The 18,261-nt window shown below is 46.6% G+C and overlaps 1 protein-coding gene across 1 annotated transcript in view; it reads right to left on the bottom strand.

Annotated features, from left to right (window-relative positions):
- Positions 1 to 4,788: 4,788 nt before the first annotated feature.
- The window catches only part of LOC123442102 (ubiquinone biosynthesis monooxygenase COQ6, mitochondrial-like), a 40,091-nt gene continuing 26,618 nt past the window's right edge, over positions 4,789 to 18,261 (bottom strand). Inside the window, exons 6-11 of the mRNA XM_045118203.1 lie at positions 12,979 to 13,037; positions 11,843 to 11,914; positions 6,416 to 6,490; positions 6,009 to 6,218; positions 5,319 to 5,921; positions 4,789 to 5,004 (exon numbers count right to left, since the gene is read on the bottom strand). Of these exons, the coding sequence (XP_044974138.1) occupies positions 4,789 to 5,004; positions 5,319 to 5,921; positions 6,009 to 6,218; positions 6,416 to 6,490; positions 11,843 to 11,914; positions 12,979 to 13,037 (1,235 nt within the window). The remainder of the gene's footprint in view (positions 5,005 to 5,318; positions 5,922 to 6,008; positions 6,219 to 6,415; positions 6,491 to 11,842; positions 11,915 to 12,978; positions 13,038 to 18,261) is intronic.

The raw sequence follows: 18,261 nt of genomic DNA, 5'->3' as shown, positions 1-18,261 counted from the left end.
CGTGTCGTGTAACGAACGAATGTGATGTATGAGTTGTATGTATGTTTGCACCGTATGTTTGACCGTTGCACGTTGTTCCTTTCCGTCGTTCCCCCGACACATGGGAACCCGGTAACGGGATCACCCCATTCTTTATTTAGCGCGCACACGCTTCATATACGTTGGCACGATATCTCGATGAGTTATCGGGATAGGAACGTTGTCGTGGCATCGTTTCCGTTTTGCCGCCATGGTTCCCTCTCGCTCGCCGTGGCGACACCTGTTTCTTTCTCTTCTTGCCCGTGATGTTTGAACTTGCTTGCATGACGCATTAATGGCATACATCTTGTGTTGCATGTTCTTGTGCCGTAGCTCCGTTCTATGTTCCGCGTGTTAACCGTCTAGGATGCCATGTAGGACCGTCGCTCCACCCCTTGCCATGTTAACCACATTTAATATTGCCGTGTAAATAATCGGGAGTGAATTTAATAATTAATCGTGGAGTTTCGTCGATATGCAACCCGTTGCATATCAAGCTTCATTTAATGTGTAGTGTTTGCGTGAGGTGAGTTACCATGCCATCCCTTGCATTTTGAACTGATCATGCATCATAGTAGGTTGTGCATCATGTTGTGCATCGTGTGGCGAATATCTGTGTTGATGTTTGTTTCCGGTTTGCTCCGTCTCGATAGAGTTCCGCAAGCGTGTCGGAATGTGAGGACCCGTTCGACTACATAGGTTCGACTGCTTCTCGGAGTTGTTCTTCTTCCAAGCGGGATCTCAGGCAAGATGACCATTTCCCCAGATATCATTACTATCATTGCCATGCTAGTTTTATCGCTTCTATCGATTATGTCTCGTTGCCTACCACATGTTAAATATCAGCCTCTCAACAATGCCATGATTACCTTCAACCTGTTCGACCTAGCAAACCACTGTTTGGCTATGTTACTGCTTGCTTAACCTTGTTGTTAGCGTTGCTAGTTGTAGGTGTAGTTGCTTCCATGTGATAACATGGGTTCCTTGTCATATCACCATACTATATGCTATTTAATTTAATGCACCTATATACTTGGTAAAAGGTGGAAGGCTCGGCCTTTCTAGCCTGGTGTTTTGTTCCACCTTTGCCCCCTTAGTTTCGGCTACCGGTGTTATGTTCCATAAACGAGCGCTCCTAACACGATCGGGGTTGTTATGGGGACCCCCTTGATAATTCGTTTTAGATTAAAGCTGGTCTGGCAAGGCCCAACTTTGGTACTACATTTGCCTAATAACTAATGAACTGCATAGGGAGTAATTAACCCGAGGATAATTTAATCAACCCCCGGGCCAGTGCTCCTCATGAGTGTTGGCCCCACCTGAGCGATGTTTGGCGCCCCTCTGGTCACCCGGAGGTTTAGCGATCCCGACGTCTAGCTCATTCGTCGTGTCCTGAGAACGAGGTACGCGACTCCTATCGGGATCGTCGACACGTCGGGCGGCCTTGCTGGATTAGTTTTACCTTTGACAAAATATCTTGTGCATCGGGATTCCGGTGATGCTTTGGGTAAACTCATAGTTGAGGTTTTCCACTAGGGAATCCGACGAGATCGCGAGCTTCGTGATTGAGGATTTCTATGCGGCTTGTGGTAATTTGTGATGGACTAGTTGGAGCACCCCTGCAGGGTTAAATCTTTTCGGAAACCCGTGCCCGCGGTTATGTGGCAACATGGAAACTTTGTTTAACACTGGTTCTAGATAACTTGAAGTTAACTTAATTAAAACTTGCCAACTGCGTGCGTAACCGTGGCTGTCTCTTTCGTGAGTTCCTTCTCCGATCGAGGACACGGTGGGGTTATGTCTGACGTAGGTAGGTGTTCAGGATCATTCATTTGATCATCAGTAGTTCACGTCCGTTATGCGTAGACCTTCCCCCTCTTATTTCTTATACTCGTAAGTTAGCCACCAAATATATGCTTAGTCGCTGATGCAACCTCACCACTTAACCATGCCTCACCCATTAAGCTTTGCTAGTCTTGATACCTTTGGAAATGAGATTGTTGAGTCCCCTGTGGCTCACAGATTACTACAACACCAGTTGCAGGTACAGGTAAAGGTTACTTGACGCGAGCACGTTGATTGTTCATTTGGAGTTGCTTCTTCTTCTTCTTCTTCATCGATCTAGGATGGGTTCCAGGCCGGCAGCCTGGGATAGCAAGGATGGACGTCGTTTTTCTTTTATCGTTTGTTTTCGTCCGTAGTTGGACCCTGCTCTTCTTCATGATGATTATGTACTGTACTGATGTGACTCTGATGTAGCTTGTGGCGAGTGTAAGCCAAATCTATTTATATATCTCTTCTTTTCAGTACATGTACTTGTAACGATATCCATTCTTGCGACACGACGAGATGCGCTTCTATCCCTGACGAGGCCTTCGTGCCAAATTGAGGATAGGGTCGCATCTTGGGCGTGACATCTGGCACCTCTGCAAATCAATGCTTCCCTCTGCGAAGGGTCTGTCTATTTATGTTCCTGTTGAGTCATCCTCCTCTTACAAAAGCACCAATTAGAGAGCACCTCTGTCATTTTTATGTTTTGCTTTTAACTGTGTTGAGTATGACTATGACTGGATCTTCTTTGCCATGAATTACAATGTTTAGTCAGACTTTGGTCTTTGAAGGTGCTCTGCATTTATGTTTTGCGGTCTCAGAAAGAGCTAGCGAGATACCATCTATTCGTACTGCTTCATGTTGTTTTGATTGAAGTGTTGACATTTGAGACTTATTATTATTTGCTCGCTAGTTGATTATGCCATTTATATGAGTTTACCGTGAGACCTAGATGTCATTTGCTTATGTGGTTTGCTTGTGATCTTGCTGAAACTCTGGATATGAGTTAGAAATAGTTGCAACAACAAGATCAAACAGAGTTCGTCAAAGTTTTTCTTTTGTCTCTTTCAGTTTGTCAACTGAATTGCTTGAGGACAAGCAAGGCTTTAAGCTTGGGGGAGTTGATACGTCTCCGTCGTATCTACTTTTCCGAACTCTTTTGCCCTTGTTTTGGGCTCTAATTTGCATGATTTGAATGGAACTAACCCGGACTGACGCTGTTTTCAGCAGAATTGCCATGGTGTTGTTTTTGTGCAGAAATAAAAGTTCTCGGAATGTCCTGAAAATTTACGGAGATTTTTTCTGGAATAAAAGAAAAATACCTGCGCAAAGATCCACCAGAGGAGGTGGACCAGTGGGCCACAAGCCTAGAGGCCGCGGCCACCCCCCCCCCCCCCCAAGTCGCGTCGTGAGGGCTTGTGGGGCCCACGTGGCACCACCGCCCCCGAACTCAGCTCTATATCTTCCGTCTCAGCCGGAAAAAAATCAGAGAGAAGGTTTCATCGCGTTTTGCGATACGGAGGCGCCGCCACATCCTGTTGTTCATCTGGAGGGCAGATCTGGAGTCCGTTTCGGGCTCTGGAGAGGGGAAATCATCGCCATCGTCATCATCAACCTTTCTCCATCGACAATTCCATGATGCTCTTCATCGTTTGTGAGTAATCTCATCGTAGGCTTGTTGGACGGTGATGAGTTGGATGAGATCTATCATGTAATCGAGTTAGTTCTTGACGGGGATTGATCCCTAGTATCCACTATGTTCTAGATTGATGTTGCTACTACTTGGCTATGCTTAATGCTTGTCACTAGGGCCCGAGTGCCATGATTTCAGATCTGAACCTATTATGTTGTCGCCAATATATGTGTGTTTTAGATCCTATCTTACAAGTTGTAGTCACCTACTATGTGTTATGACCCGGCAACCCCGGAGTGACAATAGCCGGAACCACGCCCGGAGTTCATGTATTCACCAAGTGTTAATGCGTTGGTCCGGTTCTTTATTAAAAGGAGAACCTTAATATCCCGTAGTTTCCATTAGGACCCCGCTGCCACGGGAGGGATGGACAATAGATGTCATGCAAGTTCGTTTCCCTAAGCACGTATGACTACATATGGAATACATGTTGCCTACATTAGATTGAAGAACGGGAGCTAGTTACATATCTCTCTGTGTTATAGCTGTTCCATGATGAATCACATCCGTCATACTCATCCATCACAGATCCACTGCCTACGAGTCTTTTACTACTGGTCCTCGCTATGTTACTTTGTCTAGGCTTGTCCCTCGCTACAAAAGGGATTGAGCCACTTTGCTATTGTTGTTGCTACTGCTGTTAATTTGCTACTGCTGCTACTATTGTTCCTTGCTACTTCGTTGTTACTTGTTGCAAGATCTCTTCCGACACTGTTGTTGGGGAAGAATAGTTACTCGCCCACGTGCAACCTACTGGCGCCATTGATACAACAGTTAGGAATAGTCTGCCGTCAACAGATCATTTCTGGCACCGTTGCTATCATACTACTTTGCTACTGATACTTTGCTTGCAGACACTAATCTTTCAGGTGTGGTTGAATCTGATAAACTCAGCTGCTAATACTTGAGAATATTCTTTCGCTTCCTTTTTGGTGAACCAACAAATTTGGGTTGAATACTTTACCCTCGAAAACTGTTGCGATCCCCTATACTTGTGGGTTATCAAGACTGGCCGGTTTTGAACCATGAATTTGGACCATCTATTGGAGTTGGTCTTTTGGACCGTGAGAATTTGGACCATCTGTTGGAGTTGGCTTTTTTTCGAAGCTCCAAAACGCACTTTTTGGCGGTCCAAATTTTACATCTTCGGTTTTGGACGGCCAAATTTTGGATCATCTATTGAAGATGCTCTCATTTCAGGACAGCACTGCAGTAATAGCAAGCCAACAAGTTTCCAAACCTGCTGCCTATGGAAATATAAGAGATTTTTTGTCGCCCATTGCATAAGAGATTATATTCCTTTTCAGCGGTAACAGATACTGGGGCCCATGGAATGCAGCGGCTCTTAGCACATTCAGGGGTCCAAAATCGACAGAGTACATCTTCTGGAAACCATCTACAACTGCCGCCATTGCAACATTGGCAGTCTTCCGGTCATTCTCATACCGACTTAGCAAAGATAGCTGAAAACCCGAAAAAGGTTTGGTTAGTTTGCTGTGGATGATAAAAATGGCTAACTGCACTATGTAAGATGATAAACAATGCATCCAAACACAAAGCTCTGGAGTCGCAAAAAGAAATATTAAAAAAATGATTAAGCTGCAGAATGACCCGCTCCACATCTTTTGCTTGCACTGAATCAGTCCAGTAATAATATTATGGGTTATTTAATAATTTACGGGTTGTTCATAGAAGCTCGGATATAATGGTCTCTGAAAAAAATCAAACAAAAAACGCAGCAATATTATTGATTCAGAGACCAACACTAGATACTTACATCCCCAATATCAGCACCAACAGAAATTCCTTCAGAAATAACTTTTGCTAAGGCAGCTGCATCTCCAAAACCCAAATTTACACCTTGACCGGCCAAGGGGTGAACTGTATGAGCAGCATCACCAACCAGTGCTAGCCCTTTGGAAACATAATCATGGGAATGCATCAGTGACAACAAAAATGCCATTCTATCAGAGATCAACCCGATTGCTCTTGGTGGTACTTCAAAGCATTCTTTTGTAGACGCTGCAGTATCTCCAATGCCAGAAAATACCTTTTCCATGTAATGGTCAAGACTACCAGAGCTGGGACGCGGTCCATAACCAAAATCCAATGCACGGTTCAGTGACATCACAAAATCTTCAGAGCTCATTGACTTATGGCGCGATGCCTCCTCGGGGATCATTGTCCATACCATATTGTTGAAGTTGACACCTATTGGAAGTAGGGCAATTGGACCAGAAGGGAGAAACCTCTGCCATGCACAATCATTCCTTGTCATATGTTCTATTGTGCATATAATCACACTCTGAGGATAACGCCACCCAGTTTTTTTTATGCCAGCAACCTTCCTTACATTGGATTTGAAACCATCAGCTCCTACCTGTAACCATCAGTTTAAATAAGCGTATGAAGGTAATAAAGAAATACAAAAGTTTGAATGAATTGAGAATCGTATATATGAAATTACCACCAACATCGAATATAAAGTATGTCCATCACTTAGGTCAAGCTTAACCAAACTACTACGGGGTAGTTCCTCTGAAGTATGCCCAATGGAATCTGCCTCAGATGATGGTGGCTTCACGCCTTCTACTCCTACATGCCTGCTCTTTGATGGGAAAGCAAGAGACGCCAATCGGGTAGGGTAGATCATCTTTTCAAGATCTTCATTTTGCTCCTGATAAGGTAAACATACTAAGTATCAATTTAAGGTGACTATTCCGATGGAGAAAAAAAACATTGGTATTCAACAAGCTTATAAACTAGGAAACAAACCATTGGTATGGAGTGAGGTAGTATTAGGCGAGTTCAAACATCAGGCTAAACATCTAGATGCAAATCAAAATCATCCAAAGTTCGTTGAAAAAGACAGACATGTAAACGTAACAAAAGTGAGTTGCAAAGCACCTTATTCTCAACCACACATCTAAACAATGCAAAAACTGTTGGCTTTTGGACCCTCAAAGTCCTCCCGGAGCTTCACGTACACTAGCAAGCAAGCTAGCAGGCAGGTGGATGGATCCTATAGCTAGCTTGTGGTTGACTGAACGAGTTGATCGTCTCGACGACGGAACGTAGCGAATCAAACAAAACGAAACTGGTATTTGGTGGTGCGTATTGCTTCCACCGATTTCATACTTTAACTTGGTATATAAAGACATACAACGTCGTCGCGTCCAACACGTTGCCGAGTCGGCAACCAACACGACGCGACCCAGGCTCGTTTACAACTTGTACAAGACACTAGTTTGGACTCAAACTCGGATATGCACGTAACGTTGTCTAGGACACTTTGATCTAGCTACCTAATCTTACTATAGACTACAACTAGGTTAATTACTACATTCACCTCCTTAACCTGGTTGTTTTGTCTTCATTGCTTGCACTCCGACTTTCTTCCTCATCTCGATGAACTTCTGTCGACCGAGGGACTTGGTGAAAATATCGGCAAGCTGGTCTTTCGTGTTCACGTGCTGAACTTCAATCAACCCTTCCTCAATGCACTCCCGGATGTGATGGAACCGGGTATCTATGTACTTGCTCCTTTCATGATGAACCGGATTTTTGCACAATGAGATTGCAGCTTGGTTGTCAATCTTCAATGACACCTTCTGCACCTCCCGCTTTGCAAGAATAGCTAGGAGTCTTCTCAGCCAAACTGCTTGACAAGCCGCCGTGCTTGCCGCTATGTATTCTGCCTCGCATGAAGACAGTTCCACCACCTTTTGCTTCTGAGAATTCCAGCTAATCGGATTCGGGCCAGGGTAGAAAACCATGCCCGTTGTGCTCTTTCGGTCATCAACATCACCTGCCATGTCACTATCTGAATATCCACGAAGGATCAATCCTTCCTTTTTCTTTATGTACGTGCAACCAAGATTAATGGTGCCTTTCACATAGCGTAGAATTTGATTGACCGCGCTCATGTGTTCGGTTGTCGGATTCTCCATGAAACGACTCACGATCCCGACTAAATAAGCCAAGTCAGGTCGGGTATGCACCAAGTATCTTAGGCTACCCACAACGCTTCGATACATTGTGGTGTCCACCGGCGGATTTGAGCTACGCCTGCTCAACTTGTGACGTTGGTCCATTGAAACTTGTGTCGCGTAGCAATCTGACATGCCACACTTTTCCAATAACTTGACCGCATAAGCCGATTGACATAGGGAAATCTCTCCGGAGCTTTGCTTCACTTCGATGCCCAAGTAATAGCTGAGTAATCCCAGATCACTCATGCTAAACTTGTTCTTCATTTGCGCCTTGAAACGTTCAATTTCTTGTACGCTATCTCCGGTGATAATCAGATCGTCGACATAAACTCCAACTAGCAGGTTTGAGCCTTTGGAGTTCTTTGTATAGACTGCGTGCTCGAGGGGACATCTCTTGAACCCGAGCGAGACCAGACTTCGGTCTAACTTTGAGTTCCAAGCTCTTGGCGCTTGCTTCAACCCGTAAAGTGCCTTCTTGAGCTTGTAAACTTTCCCTTCTTCGCCTTTCTTCTCGTAGCCGAGGGGTTGTTCCACGTACACTTCTTCTGTGAGATCGCCGTTGAGGAAAGCGGATTTAACATCCATATGATGAACCTTCCAATCCTCTTGTGCTGCCAAAGCTAGGAGCACTTTCACCGTCTCGATTCGAGCAACCGGTGCAAACACCTCATCATAATCAACTCCTTGACGTTGAACGTAGCCCTTTGCAACGAGTCTTGCCTTGTACTTCACAATGGCACCCTCCGTGTCCTTCTTTAACTTGTAAACCCACTTCAAACCTATCGTCTTTTGGTTTGGAGGTCGGGTTACCAAAGTCCACGTGCCATTGCTCTCAATTGGCTTCATCTCCTCATCCATGGCGTGCGTCCAGCTAGGACTTTTGCTCGCCTCTACGAAGTTCGCCGGCTCCTCAACTCCGAACAGACATAGTCCGGAGTACTCGAGCGTAACTGGCTTTGTGTACTTGTAGACTTTCTTGAGGGTCTTGTAGCGACGAGGCCCTGAGGAGTCCGTTGTGGCTTGCGAAGGAGGCGACGCAAATTGTGTCGGTGTTGATGCACTTGAGGAAGACGGCTGAGACCCTGGTGTGTCATCGACATCCGTGTCGTCGGCGTAGTCGTCGTGACCGTGACCATCATCTTGATTGTCGTCGTCACTATGCGCCTCGTTGTCGATGTTGTCGTCGAGATCTCCGCCTGTGTCGTGCGCGGCGTTGTCGCTATCTCCTTGCGACCTATGCGCGTCGTCGTCGGTATCGGCACCACGATGATCACTACCATTGTGGTCACCTTGGTTGGGCGTCTTGCCAACCACCTGGACATCTTCTCCTGCATCATCGTCAGTTGGAAATTCAACTGCAAATATGTTACTGTTTGGAGCATCGTCGGCTGCGGCGCTCCAATTCCACGGTTGGTTTTCTTCAAACACGACGTCGCGTGAAATCCGTAGACGCTTGGTTTGTGGATCATAGAAGCGGTATGCCTTGGTGCCGGAACTTCTCTCGTATCCGATGAACACCATCTTGGTGCTACGATCGGCAAGCTTTGAGAGGTGCGGCTCCGCCGTCTTCACATGTGCCACACACCCGGATGTCCGTAGATGAGACACATTCGGCTTACGTCCGTAAATTGCTTCATACGGAGTCTTGCCGATCACCGCCTTCGTTGGAGCCCCGTTGAGAAGATAGACCGCCGTCGAGACAGCTTCTCCCCAAAAAGTCCCCGGCAGGTTCTTGCTCTTGAGTAAACTCCTTGCCATGTCAACGACGGTTCGATTGCGCCTTTCAATGACTCCATTCTGCTGCGGCGTGTAAGGTGCCGTGAGGAACCTCTTTATGCCAATCTTCTCGCAGTAGTCGTTGAACTCATTCGACGTAAAATCTCCGCCGCGATCTGTCCGTAGAGCGCGAACCTTCAGCTTGTGTTCCATCTCTGTTGCAGCCTTCAGCTTCTTGAATGCTTCAAACGCCTCATCTTTAGACCGTAGGAGAACGAGCCACATATATCTCGAGTAGTCGTCTACCACAAGGAAGAAATACTTCTTTCCAGCGTGAGTTGCCGGGGTGATAGGGCCACATAGATCACCATGGAGCAGCTCGAGTGCATCACTTGCACGATAGGTAGACTGAGCAGGGAATGGCCTGCGGTGCTGTTTTCCAACCAAGCACCCATCACATACTCGATGAACATGGTCGATAACTGGCATCCTGGATACCATCTCCATCTTTGACATCTTCTTCAAGGCATAGAAGTTAACGTGTCCAAATCTAGCATGCCATAACCACGAATCATCATCACTCTTGGCGAGCCAACACTCCGGTTGAGATTGATCAAGGTTTAGGATATATAGCCTATTACGTGTGTGATTAACACGAGCTAGCACATTTCGGAGGTTGTCGAAGATCGTCATCACTCCGCTCTCGATATTCACCTTCCATCCATTCTCGTCAACCTTCCCAATAGAGATGATGTTGTTGCGCAGCCGTGGGATGTAGTACACTCCGGTGAGTATGCGATGTTCGCCTGTGAGACCCTCAAAGAGGACAGATCCTTGCCCGCAAATCTCCACGGCTGAACCATCACCGAACTTGACCGAGCCTTCAACATCGTATTCCAGCTCGAGGAATTTCTCCTTGCACCCCGTCATGTGGTTACTGGCACCCGTGTCGAGATACCACGGCACGTTCTGATCACCGGATAACTTTGGTGTCACTTTTTCCTCATGAAGTAGCACCTTCCGGCTTGGTTTCACAACCACCGTTTCAGCGAGATCACAAACTTCGGCCATCAGAAGACCTGGACCTTCGTCTTCCTGCTTTGCCAAATTTGCCTTGATCTCCCGCTTGTTAGGCTTTGGACAATCCTTCGCAAAGTGACCCATCTTATTGCAGTTATAGCACTTGACCTCGGACAAGTCCAAGTTCCGTGGTTTCTGCTCTTTAGATTGGCCCGCCTTACCACGACCTTGTGGTTTGCCTTTTCCGGTTTGTCCATCGCCCTTCGTGTTGCTTGAGCCTTCGCCACCGTCACGCCTTCCTTTGCTACTTGGGGCCTCCCAATCTGCGCGCGAGTACATGAGTTGGTCACTACCTCCTCCTTTGCCTTTTCGACAGCCACGAGCATTCTCTTCCCACGTCCGCAGGCGTCCGATCGCCTCCGTTATGGTCATGTCGTCGATGTCGTAAAGCTGCTCGAGCGTGCCGATGATGTACGTGAATTTATCAGTCACTGAACTGAAAAACTTCTCCACGATCTCGGTCTCCTCGAGCTTTGAACCAAGCGCGCGGATCTCTCCCACCAGAGTAGTAAGACGCATGGCATAGTCGTTCACCGATTCAGTTTCCTCCATCTGCAACTTGTGAAATTGGCGCTTCAGCACTTGTGCCCTTGCCTTGGTGACGCGATCTTCTCCGATCCTCATCTCCTTGAGTGCGTTCCACGCCTCTCTTGCCGTCTCGAACTCCGCCAATGTCATCAGCACGGAATCCGGCACAGACTGGGCTATGGCGGCCATGGCACCTTCATCGGACTCGTCATCGACGTCGTCGTCCGTGATTGCCTGCCACACTCGAAGGGTTCGGAGAATAATCTTCATCTTCACCGCCCACACGCCGTAGTTGGCGTCGGTGAGCATCGGGTACTGGATGGGGATGTTGCGATGCGCCTGGACATTGGCGCCGCTCGTTCCTCCACCACTGGTTGCTGACTTGACGCCCTTCTTCACCTTGTCGCCGTTCTTGTTCGCCTTGGCACCGTCGCTGCCGGACTTGACTGACTCAGCGTCGTTGTCCGTCATCATAGATCGTAGATCGTTGAGGCTCTGATACCAATTGTTGGCTTTTGGACCCTCAAAGTCCTCCCGGAGCTTCACGTACACTAGCAAGCAAGCTAGCAGGCAGGTGGATGGATCCTATAGCTAGCTTGTGGTTGACTGAACGAGTTGATCGTCTCGACGACGGAACGTAGCGAATCAAACAAAACGAAACTGGTATTTGGTGGTGCGTATTGCTTCCACCGATTTCATACTTTAGCTTGGTATATAAAGACATACAACGTCGTCGCGTCCAACACGTTGCCGAGTCGGCAACCAACACGACGCGACCCAGACTCGTTTACAACTTGTACAAGACACTGGTTTGGACTCAAACTCGGACATGCACGTAACGTTGTCTAGGACATTTTGATCTAGCTACCTAATCTTACTATAGACTACAACTAGGTTAATTACTACAAAAACAAAGCAAAGTTTATCATGTATCAGTGAAGCAGTAAAAATGGTATCAGACAATTACAACAGCTCCCATTCAAACATAACCAAGATATTCTTTACCCACATCTCTTGCGCTGTACCTCGTGTATCCTAGTCCGGTGTAATCCCACACCTGCCAGCAAAAATGTGTTGCAATCAATGCTTACGCTGAACACCCAGTATCTAAAGCAAGAAATTCTTGCTCTTGTTGTGTGCAAGTGCAGCAATTGAGATGGAAGAAATTGCTGCACTTGTTGTGTGTAAATGTGACAAACAAGAAGAAGATGTTGCTCTAATTGTTTGCAACTGTAACAAAGACGAAAGGACAATGCCACGGGTAAAGGAGCCACGCTATTGCATGCACATATGGCTGGACAACATGTACCATTCAAGCTAGTTAAACACTTAAACTTCAAGTGATCTGTTCTATCTAAAATTAAAATGAAATGGGCCAGGTAAAACAGATGCATAATAAGGTATAACAGATTATCTTTTATCTTCAATTTTGAAGCCGAGTGAATAGCTTGAAGGTGTGAAGTGTGTGTTGCATGTTTCATTGGTATTTCACAGTGTTCAAAAAAATGTTTTTACGCGACGCTTAAGCGCTGAGCGATGGTAAAACGCTTTGCTGTTTCCATAAGTGGTAGATTAAGCGTTTTTTCTTTAAATTTGGTCAAAATTTAGCTATTTTTGAACTACTTCTGCTTCTCTGCTTGTGCAGTAATGGAAATATGTCATTTGTCTTACTATTAGGCTCTGTTCGGGAACTATTTCCTTCGTATTCTGGCCACATGATATCAATAGGTTATGTCTATTTGAACTGAACTGCATTTTAGTTATTATTTTGCTTGCTATGTGAACCTGATGTGTATTTGCTATGGTGTGAACTGTATTTTAGATCCTGTTTCAATTACCCATGTGACATGTTTCCTATTTTTCTGTGTATATTATTCAAATCTGTCAAATTCTAGCCAAAGAAAACGCTTAAGCGCAGCCTTGCGCTTCGCTTACGCTTTCCCCTTTTTTGAACGTTGGTATTTCAATTAATTCAAATGGTTTATTCAACTTTACTTACTAAGATATGTGCATGATTAACGAAATCTACTACAAGAAGCATCGGCAACTTTTTAAGAGTCATGAAGCACAAGCAGGTAAAAGGAAATCACCACGCACATGAAACAAATTGCATGTCATCACCTGCATTTTACCAAAGAATGCATGTCTTTGATGTAGAATATGCTCCCATGCACCAATATCTACCACATGATAAAAAAAATATGTCATGTATACAATATTATCAGTAGTAACTAAACTTGAACTAGCTAACTCCATGTTATCGAGTTCTTTTCTAAAACTGAAACTGTAGGGAAGGCCCAACATTAAGCTTTATTCAAAGGGGACAAAAATATACAAGAGGAGAATTTATAGGAGGGGGCCAACATAAGGGATGGGAAACAAACACAAAAGGAGCAAGTATCTAAGTTCATCTAGCCGACATCTTAGGGATGCAGCCTGCTCATCCTTCACTCTGTATTTTTCACTCCCCAGTATGCAAGTTGTGCAACAATTTTAATCAAACTTGGGAAAATATGTTGGAAATATGCCCTCGAGGCAATAATAAAATGGTTATTATCATATTTCCTTGTTCATGATAATCGTCTATTGTTCATGCTATAATTGTATTAACAGGAAACAGTAATACATATGTGAATAAATAGATCACAATGTGTCCCTAGCAAGCCTCTAGATTGGCTAGCTCGTTGATCAATAGATGATCATGGTTTCCTGATCATGGACGTTAGATGTCATTGATAACGGGATCACATCATTGGAAGAATGATGTGATGGACAAGACCCATTCCTAAGCATAGCACTAGATCGTGTTGTTCGTATGCTAAAGCTTTTCTAATGTCAAGTGTTTTTTCCTTCAACCGTGAGATTGTGCAACTCCCGGATACTGTAGGAGTGCTTCGGGTGTATCAAACGTCACAACGTAACTGGGTGATTATAAAGGTGCACTGCGGGTACCTCCGAAAGTGTCTGTTGGGTTGGTACGAATTGAGATCGGGATTTGTCACTCCGTGTGACGGAGAGGTATCTCTGGGCCCACTCGGTAGAACATCATCATGAGCTCAATGTGACTAAGGAGTTAGTCACAGGATGACGTGCTACAGAACGAGTACATAGACTTACCAGTAACAAGATTGAACAAGGTATAGGTGTACCGACGATCGAATCTCGGGCAAGTTCTATACCGTCAGACAAAGGGAATTGTATACGGGATTGATTGAATCCTTAATATCGTGGTTCATCCGATGAGATTATCGTGGAACATGTGGGAGCCACCATGGGTATCCAGATCCTGCTGATGGTTATTGGCCGAAGAGTGTCTCGGTCATGTTTGCATGATTCCCGAACCCGTAGGGTCTACACACTTAAGGTTCGATGACAGTAGGGTTATAGGGAATTGTTATGCGAGGTTACTGAAGGATGTTCGGAGTCCCGGATGAGATCCCGGACGTCACGAGGAGCTCTGTAATGGTCCGAAGGTAAAGATTGATATATAGGATGGATGCGTTTGGACGCCGGAAATGTTTCGGGCACCACCAGCAAAGTGCCGGGACCACCGGAAGGGTTCCGGAGGCCCACCGGGAGGGGCCACAAGCCCCGGAAGCCTACATGGGCCAAGTGCAGGAGGGAACCAGCCCCTAGGTGGGCTGGTGCCCCCCCCACACGCAGCACAGGCGCACCAGAGAGGGAGGGAGGGGAAACCCTAGGCGCTGGTGGTCCTAAGGCCCACCTAGGGGTGCACCACCCCCCCCTCTCCCATCTAGGGCTGCCGCCCCCCCTCCCTCAAGGGGGAAACCCTAAAGGGGGCGCCACCCCTCCCTTCCCCCTATATATAGTGGGGGTTTTTTTGCCTTTGGAGATACGGTTTTCCATCTCTCTCTCGGCGCAGACCTGCTCTTCTTCTTCCTCCTCTCCCACGGTGCTTGGCGAAGCCCTGCCGGGAGACCCGTCTCTCCATCGACACCACACCGTCGTGCTGCCGGAGATCTTCCCCAACCTCTCCCTCCTCCTTGCTGGATCAAGGTGCGGGAGACGTCACCGGGCTGCACGTGTGTTGAACGCGGAGGTGCCGTGGTTCGGCACTAGATCGGAATCACACCGCGATCTGAATCGCCGCGAGTACGACTCCATCAACCGCGTTCTAGCAACGCTTCCGCTTAGAAATCTTCAAAGGTATGAAGATGCACTCACCCCTCTCTCGTTGCTGGTCTCTCCATAGGAACATCTGAATATGGCGTAGGAAAATTTTGAATTTATGCTACGTGTCCCAACAGTGGCATCCGAGCCAGGTTTTCTATGCGTAGATTCTATGCACGAGTAGAACACAAAAGGTTGTGGGCGCTGATTTGTCAATTGCTTGCCGCTACTAGTCTTATTATTTTCCGGCGGTATTGTGGGATGAAGCGGTCCGGACCGACCTTACACGTACGCTTACGTGAGACAAGTTCCACCGCCAGACATGCACACCGTGCATAAAGGTGGCTAGCGGGTGTCTGTCTCTCCCACTCTAGTCGGATTGGATTTGATGAAAAGGGTCCTTATGAAGGGTAAATAGCTTTGGCATATCATCGTTGTGGCTGTCACGTAGGTAAGAAGGCGTTCTTGCTAGAAACCCAAATCAGCCACGTAAAACTTGCAACAACAATTAGAGGATGTCTAACTTGTTTTTGCAGGGTTTGACATGAGATGTGATATGGCCAAAGTTGTGATGTTACATGTGTGATGTATGAGATGATCATGTTATTGTAATAGGATTCACGACTTGCATGTCGATGAGTATGAAAACCGGCAGGAGCCATAGGAGTTGTCTTAATTTATTGTATGAGATGCAACGCCATGTGTTTACTAATTTTACTTCATTGCTAACGGTTAGCTATAATAGTAGTGGTAGTAGTAGTTGGCGTGACGACTTCACGGAGACACGATAATGGAGATCATGGTGTCACGCCGGTGACAATGATGATCATGCGATGCTCGAAGATGGAGATCGAAAGAGCAAAGATGATAATGGCCATATCATGTCACTATATGATTGCATGCGATGTTTATCATGTTTTTCATCTTATTGCTTAGAACGCCGGTAGAATAATAAGATGATCCCTCTTAAAATTTCGAAAACGTATTCCCCTAAGTGTGCACCGTTGCGAAGGATCCTTGTCTCGGAGCACCACGTGATGATCAGGTGTGATAGATTCTAACATTCGCATACAACGAGTGTAAGTCAGATTTACACACACAAAACACTTAGGTTGACTCGACGAGCTTAGCATGTACAGACATATCCTCGAATACAAGAGACCGAAAGGTCGAACATGAGTCGTATGGTTGAATACGATCAGCATGAAGTTGCTCACCATGACGACTGGTCCGTCTCACGTGATGATCGGACACGGGTTAGTCAACATGGATCATGTATCACTTAGATGACTAGAGGGATGTCGGTTTAAGTGGGAGATCATACTTAATTTGATTAAATGAACTTAATTGTCATGAACTTAGTCTAAAAGTTCTCTTTATAAATATTGTAGATGGCCAACGTCAACCTCAATTTCAACGCATTCCTAGAGAAAAACAAACTGAAAGATGATGGTAGCAACTATGCGGACTGGGTCCACAACTTGAAGCTCATCCTCGAAGCAGCTAAAAAGGCTTATGTCCTTGATGCGCCGCTAGGTGACCCTCCTGCTCCTGCAGCAGCGCAGGACATTTTGAACGTCTGGCAAACGCGTAGTGATGACTACTCTCTGGTTAGGTGTGGCATGTTATACAGTTTGGAAATGGGGCTCCAAAGGCGTTTTGAGCAACACGGTGCATATGAGATGTTCCAAGAGCTGAAACTAGTTTTTCAAGCGCATGCCCGTGTCGAGAGATATGAAGTCTCTGACAAGTTCTTTAGCTGTAAGATGGAGGCGAACAGTTCTGTCAGTGAGCACATACTCAAAATGTCTGGGTTACACGGTCATCTGACTTCACTTGGAGTCGAACTTCCGGATGACGCTATTGTCGTGGTTTTGTCACGGCAGATGTCCTCGTGAAAGGACTTAGTATGGGGACCATCGCACTTTGGTGGCGACTCAAAGGGGGTGAACAGGAGGAATGCGGCGGGTTACCCAGGTTCGGCCCCTCGCGTGGAGGTAATAGCCTACGTCCTGCTTGGCGTGTACTGATGTGGATTTGATTACAAGAAAGGCGTAACTCGCCTAACCTAGCGCTCGATGATTTCTAACCTATCTATCCCCCTCCAAACTCGCCTTTATATAGAGGTCGAGGCTTTAGGGTTTTACAAGAGTCCCTTCCTCTTTACAAATCGTGACCACCGCGGTCTCTGAGTCGCCGTCTTGCAAAACCCAGAGACCTTCCATAAATCATAACCATCCTGCGGCCTTGAACCGCCCAGGCTGAGGCCCAACTAGCCCCAAAGGATGAATCGCCTTACTAGTAACCCGGCCCATATTGGGCGGGTCACTTAATAAGCAATATCCCCAACATTAGGCCCCAAATTGACTTGAATCTTCATGCCAATGCTTCTGTTTTAGTTGAAGGTGATTCACTCCTTCGTGTTCCTCCATACGCCAGAAATTTTAACTCGCCAACCGGTACCGGAAAAATCTTTGAGCCGCCAATGCATTTCCCGTCAGCACCTTCCTTAGCCCTCAATTTTCAGGAAATTTAACACAATCCCAACGGATCTTTTAGTGCATCATTATCCCAAAATTTTCGGACGTCATCATGGCGAATCTTTTATTCCCAAACGGTTCCCGCTCACGGCGCCTCGATTCCAGCGCCCGTCCTGATAAATAGGCGGAAGGGACAGGGCTGACACTGGCCACCTACCAGTCTCGTCAGTCCCCCCCCATTATCGCAACAGAAAACCGCACCGCTTCCCGAGGGTTTCGCCGCCGGCCGCAACCTCCGCCCCCGTTCGAGGAGCTCCAGCGCCGCCCGCAAGCCGTCGCCGTCGTCAAGCTTCGCACCTTGGTCAATCCGTCCGCCGTTATTGTCCGTCGCACCATCACCGACAACCTCGCCGTTTGCCCCGAGCTCCGCCGCCGCCGAAGGTCTCTTCGTTCGTCGGGACCCCCACGCTTCCCCGGCGATCTTCGCCACCGCCGGTCTTCTTCGACGAACGAGCATCAGGTTAGGTCCTCGTTCCCCCTCTTAGGAGTAGGTTTATTCTTTGCTCGTATATTCGCCATTGCCGTAGCTTTGAAGCTTTCCGCTGGTAGTCGTTTATCTTCCTCGAATCCATGAGTCCGAGCGCCGCTAGGGTAGCCAGTGCTTCGAATAATTTTAACCATTCGCTGTTCTTGCGATTTTCTGAATACAATACCTTCTCCAAACGAGGGGCATTACCTGATAATATATTGTTCATGCTCAGCCATATTCGTAGGTCTTATATCTGTTCGGCAG

This window comes from Hordeum vulgare, chromosome 3H (assembly GCF_904849725.1).
Source record: "Hordeum vulgare subsp. vulgare chromosome 3H, MorexV3_pseudomolecules_assembly, whole genome shotgun sequence".
NCBI lineage: Eukaryota > Viridiplantae > Streptophyta > Magnoliopsida > Poales > Poaceae > Hordeum > Hordeum vulgare.
This window is presented reverse-complemented; position numbering and strand designations above follow the sequence as displayed.